Genomic DNA, 21,354 nt, shown 5'->3' on the forward strand with positions numbered 1-21,354 from the left:
TTCTTTCTGGTTCTCTCTCCTCTGATCTTGAGCATGTGGTACAATGGCGGAAGAGGTGGCTGGTTACTTTTAATGCATCTAAAACCAAGCTTCTATCTTTACAACATCATTATTTCCATTGCAAGTACTCGTCTGAGCTCCAATCTCTCGTCCCCTCTTGCCAATCTTTCATGAAAAACATGTGTCTAGCTGAAACCACTGTCAATAATTTTCCCCACTCTTTATCTGTGCCTAAATCAAAACGTAGATTCCATGAACAAAGTTTCTTAGAACTACGCGCCTGTGGAACTCTCTTCTGTTTGCCTGTTTCCCATTAGTGGTAATGTAAATTTACCTTTTACGAGTTTCCCACTTGAACACTTCAATGCAGTTAATTGTAGGTAGAATATGTACGATTCTTGTTTTCATCTCTACAAAAGGCAGCATTATCTGTCTTGTCATGTTTCCTGGAAAAGTGTCCAAGGAAGTTGTCAGGTTTAAAGTGGCCATGAAGAAACGTCTTCTATATAGCTTACCACCCTTAGCGTCTTACTTTTTTTTTTTTTTCTTGTCAATAATGTTGCGGGATTAAAATGAAACTAACAAACTGGACATGCTATCTTTTTTTTCCATCCATCATTGTAGAAGAAAAAAATCAAGAAGGAAGTAAAATCGGAACCTGAAACTCCAACAAAAAAGAAGAAAAAGGGGGCAGAAGAGGAGCAGGTTGTTTGGAAATGGTAAGAATGTATTTTTCTCTTTCACTCTCTCGCTCGCACGCTCGCTCACTCTCTCTGTGCTTGATTATAAAACTTGTCTAAGTAAAAAAAAATGCTTTTTCATTTTAAATATCCATTATCACCTGTTACTCCCTATTTATGATAATGGACTCTTCTCAATTCATGGAAAGTAATTTAATATCACTATTTGAGATGAAAGTTTCGAGCCTACTCTTGCAACAAAACTTCCTTATTTTCCAGATATATCTGCAAAAGCCTTTAAATCTGACAATTGAAACTGATTATCTAAAATAAGATGTCAAAGTAAATTTTTACATTAACCTTTTAACATGTTGAAAAACTTATTTTATTTATATTTTATTTTTATCAAATGTTGAATTACGTAATGTATGCATACACTAGTTTTATGATTTAATATTTATCTAATCTTTTTTTTGTCTTCACAAAATCTATTTGCAATTCATATTTGTCGTACAAATACTGTTTTTAATTGTTCTGTTACATAAAATACACTAAAACTGGAAAATATATTGCATTTCTTCCATACAATAAAACTGTTAAGGGCCCGAAATGAAATATTGAGTAATTCTAGCTATTATAGAAAAGAAAATCACAATGTTGTAGACATACACAATTGTATGATAAAAACATGAAATCTGAATTGGGACTTTTTTTTTTTTTTTTTTACAGGTGGGAAGAAGAAAGAAGAGAAGATGGAGTGAAATGGAATTTCTTAGAGCACAAAGGGCCTCTTCTTGCACCAGAATATGAGCCATTACCCAGTCATATTATCTTTAAATATGATGGTAAATAGTTGCATACTTCTTTCAGACACACTTCTTCCCTATTTGCTTTGTTTAACCAAATGACCAGTTGTTGACCATTTTAATGTTCATTCCTGTTCAAATATCTTGCATAGCAAGTTCTTGCCAACCAGATTGACTAACACAGCTTGTACAGATCCTACTACATTGGTGCCAGCATTCTACTTTAAAGGTGCAAATATTCAAGAGGGGATAACTCTGTTATGTTAAGCTTTATATTTATACTAGCGGGGGTACCTGGCGATGCACGGGTGTTTTGAGGTGTGTGTGGTTTTGGGTAAATCCAAACTCCGGGAGGGGGGGGTAAATTTTTAAAAAAAGTTTTGGTAGGGGAGTATGAGGATCGAACCCTTGAGGCAAAGTTGGAAATTAAAGCGTGAAAAAAAAAAAACGTGCGGCATTAACCATGGAGACACGTTTGAATTTATTTATTTAACTATTAAAAACAGGTGTCTGCCATAAAAGTTAACTCTGCTGCTTCGATTTGACCTAATTAAGGAGGTCAAATAGAAGTCACGCAGTTAACTTTTGCTGCTAGGCAGCATTTGGGTTTGTTTACCCAAATTTGACTGTTTTTTCCCCAACAGATGTTGGGGAGAGGGAAACCAGCTCCCAATTGTCCAGATTGAATAGGAATTGTCTGATATACAACATTGATCAAAGCTGATTGCTTCTGGACATTTCCCGGCGCGATGCCGAGAACACCTCCATTTGAATTAGTTTCGCTTTTTATATGAAAAGGCCCAATCAACACGTGAGAAGCCAAAATAGCAATAATTTTGTAAAAGTCGATGTAAATAAATCTAGATGCTACGCGCTTTCCCAAATCCTAGATATTATTATCTAGGACCTATATAAACAGTTCTAAGCGATATTGGACAAATAAAAATGATTTCATAGAAATTCAATATCGTATATAGTCATAATATAATCTGAATGCGACAAACATTTTTTACCAGAATTAAGTAACACAGAATGGAAAGATTTGGTATTTATGTAACTGATTATTGAAAAATTTTAAAATAAGGATTCATAATTTTTTAGAATTATTAAAGTTTGATCTTACAACTTTGCTATCCTGGTTAATCTAGTATATCTATAAAAGTGAGAATGTGTGTGTGGAGACACTTCTCAACCTATATACTCAACAGATTTTTAATCTACTGACTTGAAATATGGTATATAGGTTATTCAGACATGTGGAAAACTTTAATAGGTTTTCATCAGGAAAAAAAGCTTCTAAGGGGTACGTGGGAGTTGTCAGATTTTTCTGTTTGCTAACTGTTTCACGATTGCGCATGCGTGAATGATTCACATTACAGATTCCTCATGTTAAATATAAGTGTTTAAAAACACTTGAAATGGTGTGTCACGCTAGCCAAATGGTTATCGTACTTGATTTACTGTCTTTAGGTTTTGGTTTCGATCTCATGACCAGTTGTTGAATTTTTTTTTTTTTTTTTTTTTTTTTTTTTTTTTTTTTTTTTTACTTACAAGAAATTATTAGAAAACCTAATACTTGCATGCACATCTCAGTTTCTGTGTTAAATAAAATAATATATTTATGTGTATTTTATGACCGGTCAGCTTACCCTTTTATTTTTATTTTTATTTTATTTTTTTTTAACTTGAGTAAGTTTTAAGATATCAAGAAGCTAACACTTGATTCTGTTATGATTCAAATTTATATCCGAGGGCTCTTTATATCAAATTTATATCCGAGGGCTGTTCCCTTTATGGCTTCTATCTGTATTTCGTTACAGCTTGGTTTTCCAGAAATTGCTTCTAAGTATTTCTGAAGGTTCTTTTTTTATTAAACCAGTTGCTCCTATCACAACCGGTATAATGTTTATTTCTTTCAGAGACCATGTCGTTTTTAGATTATTTTTTAGGTCCTTATATTTTATCTTTTCCCGTTCAGCTCTATTAAGGCCAAAATCATTTGGGACTGTGATGTCGATAATGAGCGCAGTTCTTTCGGGCTTGTTCCATAAGCTAATGCTACTTATTCTAATAAATATAAAATATGAACTGCTCCTTTTTTATGCTTTTAATGTCATCTCATTTCAATTTCTCTAGAAATTCTTATTTTTTTATTTACAGGTAAAGTTATGAAATTAAGTCAAGACACAGAAGAAGTGGCAGGGTTTTATGCAAAGATGTTGGAGCATGATTATACTTCCAGCGAAATATTTAACAAGAACTTTTTTAAAGACTGGAGAAAGGTAAGGCTTTAAAGCTTTGCGTTCATATCTTTTCTAACTGTGCTAATCCTAACTCCAGGTTGGTTTCATTAGAAAGATTTTGTCTTAGAACTTTTAAAAAATATGGTGTAAAGAGGATTTTTTATTATTTTTTATTTTTTTTTTTTTAAATCTAAAAATTATCAGGAAATCAAAAATATCTTGTGGCATATTAACCATTCTTCAAATGTTTATTCATTATGTTTACTTGCTCTATTTATGTAGACGAGATATCGATTCTAGTCATGACCACAACTGGTTGTAGAATATGGCAGTATTCAATAAAGAGTAGACCTAGGAGTAATCACAAAGACTGGGTGAATCGACACTCCTAAAACTTTCATGAATGATGACAAATGACTGAAAATCAGAGCCAATTCTGTTAAATAACTAAAGTATCAAGTTGAAAGGTTGTTGTTTGTTTTTTGTTTTGTTTTTTATCTCTGAACAAAGGAGGAATTGGGCCTAATAATTCACTCTTATTCATTTATTCGTATTTTTCTCAATAACCACATCTTGGATTTTTTAAAAGAATTTTGCACAAACATTAGTCATGGTGAAAGTAAATTTTTCACTCACAGAGAGGCAGAGGTGCTAAATTTGATTCAAATTACACTGTCAACCAAGTATCTGTATACGGTAATGTATGGAAGTGAAACCTAGCCAGTGAACGTTAAAAACAATATGAAAATGGTTCAGTGGATGTTAAATGCGAGTCTTAAAGAAACGTCAGATTAAATCTGGACAGTAAAGATTTGGGTTCAGTGGAACTAGAACAGTTGAAATAAAAGGTCTAGTTCACAATCACAAAAAAAAAACCTGACTAGATTAGTTTGCGGGTCAATTTCACCTGTTGGCATGAAAAACAGATGTTTAACTGAATATGACGATCATATACCACATAGGTTTTTAAATGAAATGTTCTTAAATTTTGAAAATTGTTTTAATTTGTGCTTTTTTTTTTTTTTTTTTTTTTTACACAATGCAATGAACCTTGTCTTATTTATAATACTAATCAATTTGTAGATACAATTAATTCTAATATATAAATGTTGTTAATGGACTCTTAAAATCTTTTGTATTAATATATTTTTTTTTTTTTTTTTTTTTTATACATGAGTGTAATATTCTATAAAAAAAAAAATTTTTTTTTAAAATGCTTGTTTCTTTTTCCTGCAGGTGATGACTCCAGAAGAAAAGGAGGTAATTGTAGATCTCAAAAAATGTAATTTCCGAGACATGCATGCATTCTTTCAACAGCAATCTGAAGAACGGAAAAACAGATCCAAAGAAGAAAAATTGGTAAGTTCTTCAGCTATTTCATAATCTTGCATTTTATGAGTAGTTGATCGCACAAACCAATGATGAAAGTTTTAAATTAAATGTAATTAATAGTTATTTTATAGTTTCAATATTACAAGCAAGTTTCAAGTTTAGTTATATATGTACTGATTTCACAAAAATATATATCTCCCTCTACTTTTTTACGTAAAATTTGAAGCTTAGATATTACCAGAACCTGCCATAGCCTTTTATTTTTTGTGATAAAGTTCCACATAATTACAACATTTAATATAAATTATTTTCAGGGTTTTTGAAAATTGTAGCTTTCATCTATGTTGCACCAAAGTGTAGCTTCTGTTTTGAATAAATGTTCGATATGTGCATCTTTTGATTCTAGCGCTGCTTAAGTGTATGATCAAAGGTAGAACATAGTATTGAGCAATCAGAATTGCACGTCCTTATCTAAGATGCACTCAAAGTGAAAAATACACCTATTGCATGTAACTTCTGTCAGATGTATCATAATCGATCCAAAATAAAGCAATATCCACAAGATATTATCATATACCAAGCCATCCATGCTATTAGAAAATGTTCTTACCTCTCAAATGGACTGAGAAAAAAAAAAAAATTTCCAGACCCTTAGAAGAAAATCAAAGAGAAAATTAAATAACTTTCCAGAATTTACCAAATGATATTGTATGGCATAAAATTTATCTATATATCTATAAAAGTGAACGTGTCTGTGTACATTTCCCTACGCAATAACTCTGTCAATTTTAAGTCTACAGACTCAATTTGATCTACAGAGTACTGAGATTTGGGAAAATCTGTGATCGGTTTTCAGCCAGAAATTAGGCTGTTAAGAAGTCAAAGTTCAACAATTTGACCTTTGAGAACTCTACCGAACTCCTCCGACAATTTTGGGTCTAAACACTTGAAATTTTAGATATAGGTTCCTTGGACATGGATGTAACTTTATAACTTGATTTGAGCCCAAAACAATAAATTTTAAGAGGTCATAATAGGGGTCAAAGTTAAAAAATATTTGACCTCTGCAGTCTCTACCAAATTACTCAGACAATTTCTGGTCTAAATATTTGAAATTTTACATAAAGGGTATTCAGAGATAGGGCAAGCTTTTTCATCGGTTTGGGTTGAAAATTTTTAGTTACCAATATATAAATGTATGTCTGTTTGCATGTCTGCCCAACACTTTCGACAGAGGCGACAGATTTTTTCAACATCAATATCGTTTTGAAGTTCGACCTTTCAGACGACAAATATCGAAAAATTGGCTAAAAACATTAATTTCTTCCCCTTCAACTAGGCACTTTTCTACAGGGGTGGGGTGGGGGGCGCTTTTTTTTCGATATTTTTGAAAGTCATCCTCTCCTTTTGATTGTCTAGCCTTAATTTTAAAAAAATGTCACTTTCTGGTTTGGCGGTGGTCGTAACAGCATGGGTGTCAGGATTTTTTCCCGTTCTTTTCCTCCTTTGCGATATGGGTTCGAGCCTGCCTTCCTAGTACCACTTTTTGGGTTTTTTTTTTTTTTTTTTTTTTTTTTTTTCTTCTCAACATACACCTTCCAAACACCCAGACAACATCGGGCTGAAATGCTAGTAGGGTATAAAACAATCCCAATATCAAAAAAATATAATTTCATCGTATAAATCCCAGTATAGCAGTTCCATTTTTGCTAATCAAAGGTTTTATATCTTTGTGGATATGTATCTTTTCTGCAGCTTTATCAATGCACAGAATTCTTTCATTAAATGTAAAATTTATCAACTCAGTTTTTTTTCTCTCTAACTAATAACAATGTACAAAACAAAATGCTCACACACAATTCAATGAATCTTTGTTTTGCACCAAAATTGTTTCTAGAGTTGTCCCTGACTTTTTGCTAAAAAAATTGGAGATAAACGTTTAAGAAAGATGTAAAAAAAATTGCTTCCTAAGATATACAGCAAATGATCGAACCATCTCTCACACAACCATACCTAGAATAAAAAAAACAATGGCTGTTAATAGATAATTATGCATATAAAAATTAAAGAACTTCAACATTTCAGATTTAAAAGTGAAAAAAGCCTACCTGTGACGATTTAGTGGCAAATTACTGATGCTGGCAGGAGAAAAGTGCAGTATCTGTTCTATTTTTCTACATCTTTTCTGTCCTGTCAGTAAGGGAGCAAGCCTTTTAGACTTGATTGCACCAATCCAGAATTTCACTTTTCCAGGATTTTCCCCCCATAATAACCATAATGGCGCTGTGTTTCTGTCCAATATATTTTTTTTTCCTCTTTCACGGAGTGTGTGATTCGTATTCATATTCTTTTGCTTTGAAATTATTCAGGCACTAAAGAAGAAAAATGAAGAAATTCAAAATACGTATGGTTATTGTGTAATGGATGGTCACAAGGAAAAAATTGGTAACTTTAGGATTGAGCCGCCTGGTCTTTTCCGTGGCCGTGGTGATCACCCCAAGCAGGGAATGTTGAAACGCAGGACCATGCCAGAAGATGTTATCATCAATTGTAGCAAGTGAGTTTTTTTTTTTTTTTTTGTTTTGTCCATTCTCTTATTTCAATGTCAAATTGGAAAAGATAAAAGGGATTCCAAATAGTGTCTCGCTTTATATTTTGTTATATATCAAATGTTTTTTCTTAACTCTTTGATTTTTTTTTTTTTTTTTTTTTTTTTTTTTTATAGAGATTCGAAAATTCCAGTACCTCCACCCGGACACAAATGGAAAAAAGTCCAGTGCGACAACAAGGTGAGTTTGATATTTTTTTTTTTTTTTTTTTTTTTTTTTTTTTTTTATCGTATCCATTTAAATGTAACAAACTAATGAATGGCCCACCAATAAATTCTTAATCACAAAAAAAAAAAACGATCATGCCATTTTCTGTTAATAATTTTAAAATATATTTCAATCATTTTACTTTTATTATAATCACATTATTATACTTCATGTTAATGAACATTTCTTTCTTGTGAGGTTTTTATATATACTTTATTAATATAAAATATATATATTTTAATAACATGAAATATATATATATATAATATATATATATATATATATTACATTATTAATATGAAATATATATATACTTTATTTATAATTAACTGAGCAAAAGTTATCCATTTGTTTTTTTTTCTCTCGACCCATGTTGATTTAATCAGTAATATTTCTCGTGCCCCTGTGCATATTTGAGAAAGAGTGCCTCTTTTCTCAGCATAGTCATCCACTGTACATGCCACAAATGCATATGTAAATTAGATGGCAAAATGATAATATACAAGTAAAAAGCTATGTGTACACACAACAGAATCTAATTTCATGAATGCAGTGTTGTCTGTTATTACTAGGGCTATGACAATAGCATATTCTTTTTGTTTTGACTCTTGAGTATATATCCGTTAATATCTTGTTTTTATATAGACTGATGTGGTTCTCTGTTGATTACTTGAGTCTGTATTGGATATATACTCAAGAGTCAAAAGAATGTGAAGAATATGCTGTTGTCACAGCCCTAGTTATTACTATACTGGCAGTTTTTTGTAATTTTTTTTTTTTTTTTAAACTGGTGATTATTTAGAATTTAAAAGTTTTTAAAAAACTAAATTATAAAAAAATCTTATATACGTATCCATTAGGTAACAAGGGTGTCATATTCCAAAAATCACAAAATGTTTTAGGAAAAAAGATTTTATGATTTTTAGAGATTTTAATAGAACTTGTAGCTATTACAACGTTTCATTGTAAAATACTTTTTTTTTTGTTTTATTTTTAATGCAATTTTTTGGAATTCGACATCTTCGTTCTGTTATCAAAAAAATATTTTAAAGAATTTTCTTTATTTTTGTTTTGAGAATAGGTTTAATTTTATATATAAGCACTAAAAAATTTAATATGGGTTTGTCAGGATAATTTCTGGAGTGGTCAAATTTACAGGTATTTCAGGTGCTCTGATTTTGATAATGTATAAACTTATTTGTGCTGGTTTTAACAATTTCTCTTCTCTGTTGACAGGTCAGTTGGTTAGCATGTTGGTCAGAAAACATTCAGGGACAAACGAAATACGTCATGCTTAATGCAGCCTCTCGCCTTAAGGGTGAAAAAGATTGGCAGAAGTATGAGGTGGCACGTCGCCTCAAAAAGCATGTTGACAAGATTCGGGCCACCTATCGTGAAGATTGGAAATCCAAGGAGATGAGAATTCGGCAACGGGCCGTCGCTTTGTATTTCATTGATAAACTTGCGTTGAGAGCAGGTAATGAAAAAGAAGAAGGTGAGACTGCCGACACAGTCGGTTGTTGTTCTCTTCGTGTCGAGCACATCAAGTTACACCCGGAATTAGATGATAAAGAAAACGTGGTTGAATTTGACTTCCTTGGTAAAGATTCAATCCGTTACCAAAACCAAGTGCCTGTGGAGAAACGTGTTTTCAAGAACTTGCAGTTGTTTGTTGAAAATAAACAACCTGGAGATGATTTGTTTGACAGATTAAATGTAAGTTATGCTGCCCCCCCCCCTCTATCTTTCTTTTTAAATGAATAAATGTGAAACTTTTTTCTTTTTTTATTTATCATTCCATTAAAACCGACTACGGTTATTTATATCAATAAGACAACATAGAATTTTGAAGTACTATATATATATATATATATATGCACACATACATTGGGGAAGGGGGCTTTGCCCAGGCATAAAATACGCTTAAGTATGATATTTTTATTTGTCTAGATTTCATATATTATTAAAATCATGATTCCAAAAGTTAAAAAAAACTATTCAGGTGCCATCAGCTAGAATCAAATTCAAAGCTAGTGGCATTACCACTGTACCAACGTGACCTACATATAAACCAATTAAAAATAAACTAAAGTGAATGTACAAAATGTTTAACGATTTTTTTTCAATTTTGACCCTTTAAAAACTGTCTTAACCGGCTAAGGACCCATAAGAGAACGGCCCGTAAAAAATCCTATCATTTAAGGCCCTTAGTGCCGCTCTGCGACTTTTAGTTTCAGAGGAGATAGTTTGAAGATATGGAGACACAGACTAACAGACAGACATATAACCGTTTATATATATATATATATATATATATATATATATAATGTTAATGTAGTTTGCCTGAAGCGTTGTTTATGTATATAAAGAAAAATTTTTTAAATTTATAGAAGACCATACAATGTAAAGATATAACAGGTAGATACAAATTGAAGCAAATAATTGTGGAATAAGCTATGTAGATTTGCTTTTTATTAATATAAATGTATTTTTTACATTTGTGTTCTTACTTGCATTATCTTCATGCAGCACATATCCTCAACTGAACAAGTTTCACTTCCATGCGTCATCAGACTGTATGCACATGCTTAATTGACTCTTCCCTCATTTGACAATAGTAACACTCTGCTGATTAATAATGGCAGAAGTTCAATGGACTTAGTTTATCCACTCCTAATTTTTACCATCATCCTAGCACCTGCATCATCCTGTGTTCCAATGGTATCGCCACGGTTACAAAATTTTCACTATCCAAATATACGTTCTGTACATTCAGGTTTTCATCCATTGTCTCCTATCTGAGTTTTTTTTTTTTTTTTTTTTTTTCACATTAATTAAATTTTTAACTTAATTATAAAAGTTTAATGTTGTGTGTGTGTAAAAGAAATTTAAATGAAGATATAATGGTGGGATTAGCTATGCAGAGTCACTTCATTAATATATACACGCACACGCATTATACATGCATTGCTAGAGTCAGGTGGAGGATCATATATTTCAGGGAATAACCTTTCGTTGGACATGTTCTACTTGCAAACGTGCATATTATGGCTATTGCAAATACTGCAAAAATCAGGAATTTTTTTGTTTTAAATCTATTTTATCATTTAAACATTTAAACTTAATAATATATGTATAATTAGATTAATTATAAAATAGTTATGCATGGACATGTGCTTTGCCGTATCTATGGCTTACCCAAGCTCGAACCCCACAATCATAGCAATTATGATTGGATGTAGATATTTTCTGACATCAGATTTAATTATCATTGAAATAACCAAAATTCAACACACACACACTAATGATCTAGACTGTTATTTGGTTGCCTAATTTGTATAACTTTTGTAAATGATTAAAAAAAATTGATTGGTGTTAATCATTTTTAATTTTGTATTATCTCTCCTATATTTATAGTTTTGTCCATATTAACAGTAATTTAATTTTTTTTTAAAGATGGATAACTTAACTCTTAAATAAAATATTGCAGCTGGAATTAGTAAGTGAAAGTATGGCTAGAAAACTAGTTCTCTCTATCTCATCTATCCATCATATAAATTTCATTCCATTGTGCTGTTAAGTTTAGGAATTTTTTTTTTTTTATTTTTTGTTTTATTATTCCCATTGATATTATTTTTAACCTGTATTTATTTTTTTTTCACTTTCACAGACTGCAACATTGAATAAACATTTGCATGATTTGATGGAAGGGTTAACTGCAAAGGTTTTCAGGACCTTTAACGCCTCTAAAACTCTACAAGAACAATTGAATCTCCTCACTAATCGTAAGTATTTTGCTTGGTTCGAATTGCAAAGACTACTTCACAAGGGAAGTTATGTTTTGATGGTTAACGTTGCTTTCTTGTGCGTAAACCCAACTTTATCCAACAAACAATGCTGATGCACATTCAGTGGAATCGCATCTCCCTTCACTCCACCGTTTTATTTAATATTTATTTAATATGCTCGAAAATGTGCTGCAATGTTTATTTTAAAATCATGTGAATCCGAATGTAATGGTGTCAGTGTTTGAATATGGCATCTTGTTGATTTAAATAAAACAATTCACTTTTCTTTTTTTCCCCTCTCCCAGCAAAACTCATTCATGTTCTGCAAGGCAGAGAACAAAAACGACAAAATCCACTATAAAACAACCAAACTAAAAGCTACAAACTAGCGATTGAAGATACAAAGAGCTTGAAGAATAAAAATCTACAAAATAACTGATACAACATCGAATACTATTTCCAAAATAACTGCATCCGGTGTTAAATAACCCGAAAAGGGTTGATATACCGTAAAACAACCGTGTCCCCCCCCCCCCCCCTTTTTTTTTTTTTTTTTTTTACATTGCTAATAATGAGGTTGCCATAAACAAAGGTTTCTCTTCTCAAACTTCAGGACACCATGGAACCCCCTAGGCAAGGCAAAGATTTTTCACAAAGCACTAACAAGATAATTTCTAAAATAAATATGAAAAACATTAATTTCAAATTTTAACTTGTTCATTAGTTATTCCAGTTTGTGATTTTATATTTTCGTGTTTTACAACCATTTTTTGTTTTTGATTAATCAAAAATTGTTGCATTTTTATTGATTTTTAATGTTTTCATGAGCCATGCTGAAACTCTTCACACATGTAGTTATGGATCATATCTTTCTCAAAAAAAAAAGATGAAATGTCTGCGGCCATTTAAGTTTTCTATATTAAACATTTGGTCCTATTTGGGAAAGGGCTCATCAGCCCAGTGCTCCATGGAGCCCACTTTTGGAAACCCTGCCATAAGCTACCATTTTATGTTAACTAATTTTGATGGTACAGTTTACGAACTGTTATTTAGGTGAAAGTACAGAAGAGTTAACAACCCCCCCCCCCCATGTTAAGAATGACTTTCTAAATCTTACTTCAGCATGGGTCATAAGTTGCAGAAGACACGCAAATAATTTAGTTCCTGTTTTTAAGGGTTTTTATTGCATTCTGAGTTGATTTGGTTGAGAAGAAACTGAAATTTAGTTTATCATTTCTTTCAGCTGAGGATACTGCTACAGCCAAACTTCTATCTTATAATCGGGCAAATCGTGCCGTTGCAGTCTTGTGTAACCATCAACGGGCCGTCCCTAAAAATTTTAGCAAACAGATGGAAAATTTGCAGATTAAAGTAAGTTTCTTTCATTTTTATCTCCTTTCTCTCTCATCCACACATATGCATATATATATAATATAATAAATACGAAATCTGCATTAATCAAAATATCATTTTAGCGTATTTTACGACCGGGCAATGCCGGTCAGCCTGCTAGTGTGTGTGTTTGTGTATATATGTATATACACACACACTAGCAGGCTGCCCGGCATTGCCCGGTTGTAAAATACACTAAAATGATATTTTGATTAATGCAGATTTCGTATTTATTATAATATTGGACCCAACATATAGTAATAATTTAAAGTTTAAAAAAAAAAAAAAAAAAAGGCTCATACACCACCACCAAAATCAAAATGTTAAGCTAACGATTTACTTTTTCCTTTGACGTTAATTCCTGACCTATGAAAATGTGTGCTGGAAGGCTAAAAATTAAAACATGAACCAATAGTTTTTATACATGCATGTTCATAATTTCATCGTTCGATTTTCCCATGGGTTTGAATAACCTATATATTAAGTTTTATATCTGTAGACAAAAACTACCGGGAGTTTTGTAGGCAAAAATGTTTTAACAAATATATATATATATATATATATATATATATATATAGAAAGAGGTTTGTTTACTATAACATTTTTACACAAATATTACACCAGTATAAATTGTCGAATATCTGCATGAATATAATTGCACGCAATCTGTATAATTATAAAACTCAAATGACCTTGTAACAGGTGTTGTAACCCAACATCCGGTTTACGACTTCCAGTTGCGCATACGTACATAAACAAATAATCAACGCGACAATAAAATGTATTGTTTTACTGTGTACGTTTTCGGCGTCACAATAGTTTTTTTTTTTTTTTCCATGTTTAAATTAAAGATGCCAAAATTTGAATTTAACTTTAAGTATTATCGTATCTGTTTAGTGCATATTTACCTATAAGTAAGGCCAACCACTTATAATTCAATGACTGTAAGTTTTTTGTTTTGTTTTGTTTTTTGTTTTTTTTTTTCAAAAATAAACAGAACGGCTCACAGAAATCTATCTATATTCTTTTTTCATTTTAATATACTTTCATAGAAATGTTTCTGTTACGTCAAAAAAAACCTATTTTCTTTACGTCACAAGTGTCACGCTCATTCGATAGCTAATATAACATACTGACCCAACGGGTCACGGGTAGTCTAGTAGTTAACTAATAAGATATCCCATAAGAAAACCAAAAAAACTAATAAATAATTAATTAAAATGAATGTTTAAAAGAATATGCAAATTAGGTAGATCTTTTGTAGATGAATGCAATTCCATGACCCATAAAATTGTATTTTCTTTTTAAATAAATAAAAAGGGTTTTAAATATCAATACACAAAAAAAAAAAAATTATAGGCATATAGATACATATACTAGCTGGCCACCCAGTGTTGCCCGGTTGTACAATACACTTAAACATGATATTTTAATTTATGCAGATTGCATATTGATTATATATTACGAGGAATAATTTGCTCAGTGTGCTAATTCGCAAAAAAAATTTTTTAAATGTCGTTCATCAAATTCTGTCTGTTTTACAATATCATGTCAGTTGATATTTGGGCTTGATGATAAATGTCCAGGAAAAGTCACTTCTGATTAATGTTTTGTTTTAAAATATGCAAACGAAGAAATGATTTGCAGTGATTTTAAATGATACCTCTTTTATTGTAAATTGAACTCATTATAAAGAAAACATTAAAATAAAATGGTGAGGTACACCTAAATGTGAACAATAAATCATTCAATCCGTGCTTGAATGCTCTACCAGTGAGCTATATCTCCAGATGACAATATGTATGTATGTATGTATGTATGTGTGTGTGTGTGTGTGTGTGTATATATATATATATATATATATATATATATATATATATAAAAATATTTTTTAAAGTAATGATTTGCTGAGATTTTTATTTCCCTTGGCTAATGTAACGTAAAGTGTTCCCCTGTAAAAATTCTTTTTATCTATAAGAGAGAAAGACTATTTGTAAGATTGCATTTTTTCCGATTTTCGATATTTATTTTATTTTATTTTTTTACCCCAAACATTGCCACTTTGGTGTAGGGGACTACCATCAGGGAAAGCAACTACTGGGGCACTATGTTGGGATTTGGGCAGCAAGATGTCGGTTCACGTTACGCTTGAACTTCTGCATGTCAGTACAGTTAGGGAAGCAGGGACCTGGAATGGAATTCCAGAGTCTAGCGGTTCTGGAAGAGAAAGATCTTTTACATCTAGGGATCTCTACTGTGTGGGGGTGGGATTTAGCTGCCTGTCGGGTTTGTCAAGGATGTCTACATCGTGGGGCACAAGTGTCTGCAGTTCATCAGAGCATTCACCATTAAAATACTTGTAGAACAAGCAGAGGGGTGCAACGTTTCGCCGATGGGACAGAGGCCGAAGCTTAGATGCCAGTTTAGGACCTATCAGATTGGCGACTCTCTTTTGAACCTTGTCTAGGAGCGAGAGACTAGCAGCAGATGCACCAGCCCAAATGTGACAATACTCCATGCATGAGCGAATGGTGGCCTTGTACAGGATACTTTCAGGTGTCAGTAGTTTTCTAGCACGGTAGAGAGAGCCTACCTTTTTCGCAGTGGCCCTGGCAATGTTTTCAATATAATTGTTCCAACTCATGTTTCCGGTGAACGTTAGGCCAAGCAGTTTGAAAGATGTACTCTCAGACAGGGAGTCACTGGCCATTGCTATTGGTGGCAGAGAAGGTTTCTTGTAATTATTGAAGGAAACCAGTTTAATCTTGGCAGCATTGAATGTGACCATCCATTTATGTCCCCATTCCACTACAGATTGGAGATCATCCTCTATCTGATTAATTTCTGTACAAAATATATCTTAAAAACTGCCAGGCATATAAATTATTTTTGTGTGAAATTTGCAAAAGATATGCTCAACCATTTTGGAATGTATGAGGAAGGAGCTCACGCATACACACAGTAACATATATATACACACAGTAACATATATATATATATATATATATATATATATATATATATATATATATATATGCACACAGTGACATATATACACTTGTGTTTCTATTTACATGACTTTTTGCGTAGATTTATGATGTCCAAAAATTTGTATTTTAAAGAAAACTAGCGAGGGGTACCCGGCGTTGCCCGGGTGTTTATAGGTGTGTGTGTTAGGATCGAACACTTGAAGCCCTGAGGCGAAGTTTGAAAATAAAATCGGCCAGCCAGAATGAGTTAGTGAAAGATGTTTGAATTTATTTAAGAACGAAATTGACAGGTGCGCGGCCGGAAGTCGTCGAGCGTTACGACGACGACTAAGACGACGTAGGTTTGTTTGTTATAAGCGAAGTAAAAAAAGAAAACAACATTAACACTTAAGCGGGGAAAAAAACAAAAATAAAACTAACATAAGGCAAACGAACGATGAAAACAGAAAAACGAACACGTGAAAAATGGCTTCAATAAGCCTGTTTCGATATTAAAATTTAAAAAATCGGTGGGTACCCGGGTGTTTTTGGGTGTCGCTAATAATAAGCGAAGTAAAAAAAAGAAAAAGAAAAACGAAACGCTGGTTCAATATTTAAATTTAAAAAATCGAAGAAAAAAAAAAAAAAAAACCCATCTCACACCATGATTCGAACCCAAAACGTTTAGATAATGAAACAAGGCCTTAACCAACTGAGCTAAAGCGACGTACATGAAATTTGTTCGGTTTTTCAACTTTTTAAAGTAAATCAGGTCACAACATCTGACGCATGCGTAGAATCGGTCATTGATTTTTTTTTTTTTTTTTTTTTTTTTTTTTTTTTTTTTCATAAAGTAAATTTCACAATGTATAAGGAAAATTCGATACTGGAGATATTCATAATTGTACCCTTTTTCCAAAAGCAAATAAAGTCTTCCCTTATTTCCGATCATTTGAAACCTTAGCAAGTTTTAGTCTCCCTTCCATTAAGGCCAGAGGTTTTGAGGGAAATATATCGGTTGCCTTTCACATTATTATCAACTGAGAAGAAAACCCGCATGTCTAAAATTTAGAAAGGACAACATTCTTCTTTGCGTAACAAATTTTAATATTTGCTTATTTTTTTCAGATCCAAGCCAAAATCGATTTGATAAAGGACGGCAAAAAACAAGTGAAAGATGCCAAAAGCGATTACAAGAATCAAAAGACTGAAAGAGCCAGAAGGTAAACCTTTTTTTTCTCTCCCCCTAATTCAATAACAGATTAATAGAACATAAAAACCCTTCTTTCAAACTTTGAGCAATGATAGTTTCATCTAAGGAAATCTGAGTTTTAAAACCAATTCCAATTACATGGTGACCCCAAAAAAAACGAGCCCCAACTGTAATTAGGCCCTGTTTCTTAGTGTTTTGTCAATCCTGGTGGTTGAGTAGATCATGTCCAGGATATTTTAAGGACATGAGATGCAACACACCTCTTTGGCCCTTACTTAAGCTAAGACGGGCGGTTGGATAGGCCCGATCCAATCAATCGGTTGGTCACGCCTAGCCCTAAATCAGACAGACATAACAAGAAAATATGCTTGCACTTCCCACACTATACAATAAACTGATTTAGTAAGCGGTGGCTGGAGGGCCAATCAACTTGCTGAATAATGGATTAAACACGACTGAAAAACTGAAATTCTTACTGAAAACGAGGCCTTCAGAAAGAAATTGAAGAACCACAGGTGCTTGAATCCACCAGCAAGAAGAGTATACTTTTCCTGTATCCCTGTTGGGTTGGGGCGAATGGGTATTCCCCCCAACACTTCCCATATAGGACTCCGAGGTGGGTGGGGAGCATGAAAAATGAAACAAACCAAATATATTAATGGAATCCAGAAAGCCTCAAAAAAGAAACCACACCGAAGTATCTGATGCCAGTAGTTCTGACACTGAAACAGAGCTTCATCAAAAAAACCAGAATGTTCCCTGCTTCATAGTTATAGAAGCAACTGAAGGGGAACCAATAACCAAAATATCCCCATTCAAAATTGAAAAGATTCTATCTAGCATCAAACCTAAAATGGTTAAAAAACAAAATAATGGTACATTACTTCTCGAAGTAGAAAACCAAAAATATGCTGTTGAAATTTCCAAATGGAAACGTTTTAACAATCAAAATGTTAAAATTTACCTTCACAAATCTCTGAACATTAGCAAAGGCATAATCAGGAGTACTGAATTATCACTGTGCCCCTTGGAAGAAATTCAGACTAACCTACAAAAACAAAACGTCACTGACATTAAAAGAGTCCAAATTAATAAACTTGGCGAAATAATAAAAACAAATACTTACATTTTAACATTCAATACTCACCAAATTCCAAACAAAATTAAAATAGGGTATGAAATGGTAAACGTTGAACACTACATACCAAACCCACTCAGGTGTTACAATTGCCAGAGATACGGACACCATCGAGACCGGTGTACCCGCCCTCCAATATGTATAAGGTGCGGAGATAATGAACCTCATACAGATTGTAAAAAAGAGCCAAAATGCATCAATTGTCAAAAAGGCCATAGCGCCAATTCAAAAGAATGCGATAAATGGAAGAGTGAAAAAGAAATCAACAAAATAAAATATACAAAAAATATTACCTTCCAAGAAGCTCGCAAACTATCAGAAAATGCAAAATATTCTGAAATAACAAAAAAAAACATACAGCAAACTACCGAACCAAATAAACAAACAAAAATAAATTCACTCAACATTAAATCCGAGGACATTATTAAATTACTTAATGAAATGAAGGAACTTATGGAAGAATTTAAAAAAAATTATAAAACAATTCAACAATGAAAAAAGTTCCTATAACTGAACAAACCTCTCAAGCTAAAACTAAATCAAATAAACCCATAAAACCCCAAAATACAACACCCATAGAAACATCTCCACTTACAGAGGGGGAAAAAACAGACACCAAAATATGCCCATGAAGAGAAAAGAAATAAAACTCCACTCAAAAAAGAAACTAAAACAAAACTAGACAGATCACGCTCAAGTTCCAGACCAAGAATCCCTACACAACAGATTTGAAGAAATGGACATAGAAGACCGAAGATCTGATACCAATGACTAACAAAAAACAAAAAATAATTCAGTGGAACTGTCGTGGTTTAAAAACAAACATGAATGAACTGCTTCTGCTACTAGCGCAGGAGCGCCCTGCAGTGGTGTGTCTTCAAGAAACTTTTCTGAAACCAGGAAACAAAATTAATATTAAGCAATATGAAACTTTTAATTTCACTCATAACTTTGGGGGCAGGGCCTCCGGGGGAGTAACAATTCTAATCAGAAACGATATACCCCATAGCAAAATAAACATAACAACCAATATCCAAGCAATTGCTATTAATGCCACACTACATAAACCAATGACAGTATGTTCACTATATATACCTCCAAACGATGACATAGATAAAAACGAGATTAAAAAATTGATTGATCAATTACCCAAACCTTTCGCCCTATTAGGAGATTTCAATAGTCATAACATACTATGGGGATGTAAAGACACCAATAAAAAGGGCAAAACGTTGGAAGAATTTATCAATGAAAACGATATATGCTTCCTCAACGATGGAACACCTACACACATCAACCCAACTGGTGGAAACCATTCAGCCATTGACCTTAGCTTGTGTGATCCATCACTATATATGGACTTAACCTGGAAAGTATATGATGACACTTGCTGCAGTGACCATTTTCCATTAGTGATAGAAATTCCAGAATTCAACAGCGAAAAACTTCCCAGATGGAAGCTAAATAAGGCCAACTGGCAATTATACAAAGAAAAATGTCGACATAAGTTGAATGATTCAGAGACAAACAACACTGTAGAATTTTTTACAGAAACACTAGTAGAAATTGCAAATGAATGCATCCCTAAAACTTCAGCATCTAATCGGTACAACAGACCCTGGTTTGACAATAAATGTCGGGAATCCATCAAATTGCGAAAAATTGCACTGAAGAAATTTCTGAAACAACCCACAACTTCAAATTTGATAGAATACAAATTAAATAGAGCTAAAGATCGTAGGGTAATAAAAGCAGCTAAAAAAGAGAGTTGGGAAAAGTATGTCAATAAACTAAATTCCTCTACAGAACCGAGAGTAGTATGGGAGATGATTAGAAAAATTTCAGGTAAACATCAATCAACACCAATTAAACACCTGCTTAAAAACAACAGAGTAACCGATGAAAAGAATATAGCAGACCTACTAGCCGAAACTTTTTCTCAAAACTCATCTAACCAAAACCATAACTTTAAATTTATAACAATTAAACAAAATATCGAACAATACAAACTAAACTTTAAATCAAAAAACCTAGAAGATTATAATAAACTACTTACATTAACTGAATTAGAAGATTCTATTAAAAGATCCCACAACACAGCCGTAGGACCTGATGAAATCCATTACGAATTCCTGCGACAACTCCCTTTGGAATCATTGAAGTTGCTACTAAAAATTTACAACAAATTATGGACAGAAGGTGAATTTCCTGACTCGTGGAGGCAAACCACAATAATAGCAATACCAAAACCAGGAAAAGACCATTCGAATCCACAAAACTACAGACCAATCTCACTGACTAGCTGCTTGTGCAAAATAATGGAGAGAATGATAAATGATAGATTGGTTTGGTACCTAGAAACCAACAACCTTATCTCCAACCTACAATGTGGATTCCGTAATAAGAGAAGCACAACAGATCACTTGGTTAGATTGGAAACAGCCATAAGGGAAGCCTTTATTAGAAATGAGCACCTATCAGCAGTATTTTTTGATCTGGAGAAGGCCTACGACACTACGTGGAAATATGGAATTATGAGAGACTTGCACGAATTTGAACTAAAAGGCAGACTCCCACAATTTATAAAAGGATTTTTATCTGACCGAAAGTTTAGAGTCCGCATTGGAACTACTTACTCAGACACCACAAATCAAGAGGAAGGAGTACCTCAAGGTAGCATTTTATCTGTGACACTGTTCAATATTAAAATGAACAGCATAGTGAAATGTTTGGACCCTGGTGTTGAGGGATCTTTATATGTAGATGACCTACTGGTGTTCTGCAGATCAAAGTATATATGCACCATCGAACGCAAACTCCAACACTGCTTAAATAAATTAGACAAATGGGCAATGGAAAATGGATATAAATTTTCCCAATCAAAAACCAAATGCGTTCATTTCTGCCACATGAGAAAACTTCATAATGATCCTACATTGAAGCTTGGAAGAACAATAATCCCCACCGTAGAAGAACA

General features: G+C 32.8%; 1 protein-coding gene across 4 annotated transcripts in view; it reads left to right on the plus strand.

Annotated features, from left to right (window-relative positions):
- LOC145277527 (DNA topoisomerase I, mitochondrial-like) overlaps positions 1-21,354 on the plus strand; it is a 68,034-nt gene that overhangs the window by 38,694 nt on the left and 7,986 nt on the right. For all 4 annotated transcript variants that reach the window (XM_080128972.1, XM_080128973.1, XM_080128970.1 and 1 more), the window contains 10 exons: positions 625-719; positions 1,410-1,525; positions 3,647-3,768; positions 4,966-5,088; positions 7,431-7,618; positions 7,787-7,850; positions 9,114-9,593; positions 11,548-11,662; positions 12,909-13,036; positions 17,155-17,249. In XM_080128972.1, coding sequence (XP_079985098.1) covers positions 625-719; positions 1,410-1,525; positions 3,647-3,768; positions 4,966-5,088; positions 7,431-7,618; positions 7,787-7,850; positions 9,114-9,593; positions 11,548-11,662; positions 12,909-13,036; positions 17,155-17,249 — 1,526 coding nt within the window. The remainder of the gene's footprint in view (positions 1-624; positions 720-1,409; positions 1,526-3,646; positions 3,769-4,965; positions 5,089-7,430; positions 7,619-7,786; positions 7,851-9,113; positions 9,594-11,547; positions 11,663-12,908; positions 13,037-17,154; positions 17,250-21,354) is intronic.

This window comes from Euprymna scolopes, chromosome 6 (assembly GCF_053919585.1).
Source record: "Euprymna scolopes isolate OS-2025 chromosome 6, ASM5391958v1, whole genome shotgun sequence".
In the NCBI taxonomy this organism is placed as follows: Eukaryota; Metazoa; Mollusca; class Cephalopoda; order Sepiida; family Sepiolidae; genus Euprymna; species Euprymna scolopes.